Source organism: Atta cephalotes (assembly GCF_000143395.1).
Source record: "Atta cephalotes unplaced genomic scaffold scaffold00023, whole genome shotgun sequence".
Lineage (NCBI taxonomy): Eukaryota > Metazoa > Arthropoda > Insecta > Hymenoptera > Formicidae > Atta > Atta cephalotes.
Genome location: NW_012130087.1, coordinates 4,641,279 through 4,643,549, shown reverse-complemented (window position 1 = coordinate 4,643,549; position 2,271 = coordinate 4,641,279). Strand labels below are relative to the sequence as shown.

At 31.7% G+C, this 2,271-nt stretch overlaps 1 protein-coding gene across 1 annotated transcript in view; it reads left to right on the top strand.

The window, feature by feature from the left end:
- LOC105619950 (PWWP domain-containing protein 2A-like) overlaps positions 1-1,776 on the top strand; it is a 12,297-nt gene extending 10,521 nt beyond the window's left edge. Inside the window, exons 5-7 of the mRNA XM_012201463.1 lie at positions 592-1,132; positions 1,256-1,390; positions 1,630-1,776. Coding sequence (XP_012056853.1) covers positions 592-1,132; positions 1,256-1,390; positions 1,630-1,776 — 823 coding nt within the window. The remainder of the gene's footprint in view (positions 1-591; positions 1,133-1,255; positions 1,391-1,629) is intronic.
- The last annotated feature ends 495 nt before the right edge of the window (positions 1,777-2,271 follow it).

Here is a 2,271-nt window from a genome sequence, read left to right as displayed (position 1 = left end):
TATATATATATATATATATATATATATATATATATATATATATATATATTTAAAATCATATTATAAAAAAAAGAAGAATAAGATAGAAAAAAAATATAAATAAACAATTTTAAGAAATATATAAGCGATCTAATATTATCATTGTCATTTAAACTACACAGTTTGCGAATGAAAATCGTAAGAATTTTAATTTCATATTTGTGAAATTTGTTTTAGTTGATTTTATATATAAGATTTTATATAATAAGATAGAAATAAGCCACAAAAATATGTCAATTATGAGTTTTTACTTCTTTAATTATCTAAATAAAAAATACTTTTATCAGTATTAATAAAATATTGTTTAGTTTCTAGAAATAAGAAAGTATTTCTTTAGGAAACATATGTCTTTAATGTTCCTATATCAGTATTGACGACTTTTCTCTATCTAATAAATTTCCTCTATATAAAAATACTGCATAATTATGTGTATATGATTATACAATATAAAAGAATAACTTTTATTGTATAATTTATAAAATATTTCTCTGCGTATTTAGAATTTTTATTTAAGAAGATACTGATTTTTTATCGCTATTTTAAATTATCTAGATATAACCCTACATACGATCCGCTCTTATATCATCGCCGGAAGCACAAAGTGAAACATAAAAAGAAGCATAAGGAGGGCAGAAAGCACAAGAATCAGCAACAACAGGAACAACAATCGCATTCTGAACAATCCTGTTTAGATTCCACAGACCCGCAACAGCAGTCACAGCAGCAGCCACAGAATTGGAATGTTTTACCGGGCGGCGGTGAGTCTTATAGAGCCATTAAGGAGCAGTGCCTGAAACAGAAGCTGTCGATATCCCTGAAGAGGCTGAACACAAATGCGTACGCGCGTTGTGATTATCCCGTGAGCAACGCGTCTTCTGGCTGCAAGAGCTCCGGTGGTAGCAGCGACGAATTAAGCGAACATGAGCCGGAAGTAGAAACTGCACCAGATTTTCCGCCTCATCAATCGCATCCTCTGGTTATGCGTCTAGCTGCCACCTCCGTAGCGCATTGTCTTACTACCAATGGCAGACGGATGGACGTGGGCGATGTTGTATGGGGCAAAATTCACGGCTTTCCTTGGTGGCCTGGCAAGGTATGCAAAATTCTAAAAAAACATGCTGATAATACTCTTATATAACATAAATTACAATAATTATTAGTTTAATTAACTAACACTAATTTAACATCCATAGTTATCGAATTTTATTATGTGCAGGTGTTAAGTATCACGGTATCTTGCAAGGAGGACGGTACCTCATCGGGTCCTCAAGCTCATGTGGCTTGGTATGGATCATCAACCAGTTCACTGATGTCTTGTGATCAATTAAGTCCTTTTCTGGAAACCTTTAAGGTATATTCATTTAAATAATAATGAATAAAATGTTTAAAATAAATACAGTAAGTAATAAAATAAGTAAAATATGAGTAATTGGAATGATTAAAATTGCTTCAAATAACAAAAGATATACGAAAGAGAGATATACGAAATTTGGAATTTATTGTATATCTTTTCTGTACTAGTTTTATAATACAGTGATAGTAAAATAATAATTTTTAGAAATATTGATATAGTTGTGAATCTAATTCCAGACACGGTATAATAAAAAAAAGCGTGGCCCATATAAGGAGGCAATACGGCAAGCCCAAAACGAGGCTCGAAGTCAAATCACGCCTAACTCAACCAGCAATGTGTTGAACGTCTGCGGTTCGCCCCGCGAAGTCAACGTCCTCTCCTAAGAGAAGTTCTCTGACAACCATTCCTTTTTAATGAGCATCCGTGATAATTGAAGTGCTCGCGGCAAAAAGAATGCCGACAAATATATAATTAATCTTCAAATTTATTATACAAAATTCTCATCAACGTACACTTCTTTTAAAAGACTTATTGTTCGTATTTTCTTTAATCGCAATTTAAACGTTTGAATCTTAAAAGATCTTAGGAATTTTTAATTGCTTTCTTCGGATTTTCGCGATTATTTCAAATTTCTAAAACTTGCAAGTAGACTTTGAAACTATGGAATTTTCGATAGATTTCAACGTACATTTCTTTATTGTGATAAAAAAATTATTGCAAATAATTATAAACAAATAATTAATGACTGAATGACTGAAGAAATAACTTTCTTATATGTTACTTATGCAGGTCAACATTGACTTTCCCCGAGCGCTTGAATTAACGATGGATTGGAATTGTCGTGTAACATATGAAATTTTGTACATACCCATTAGCAC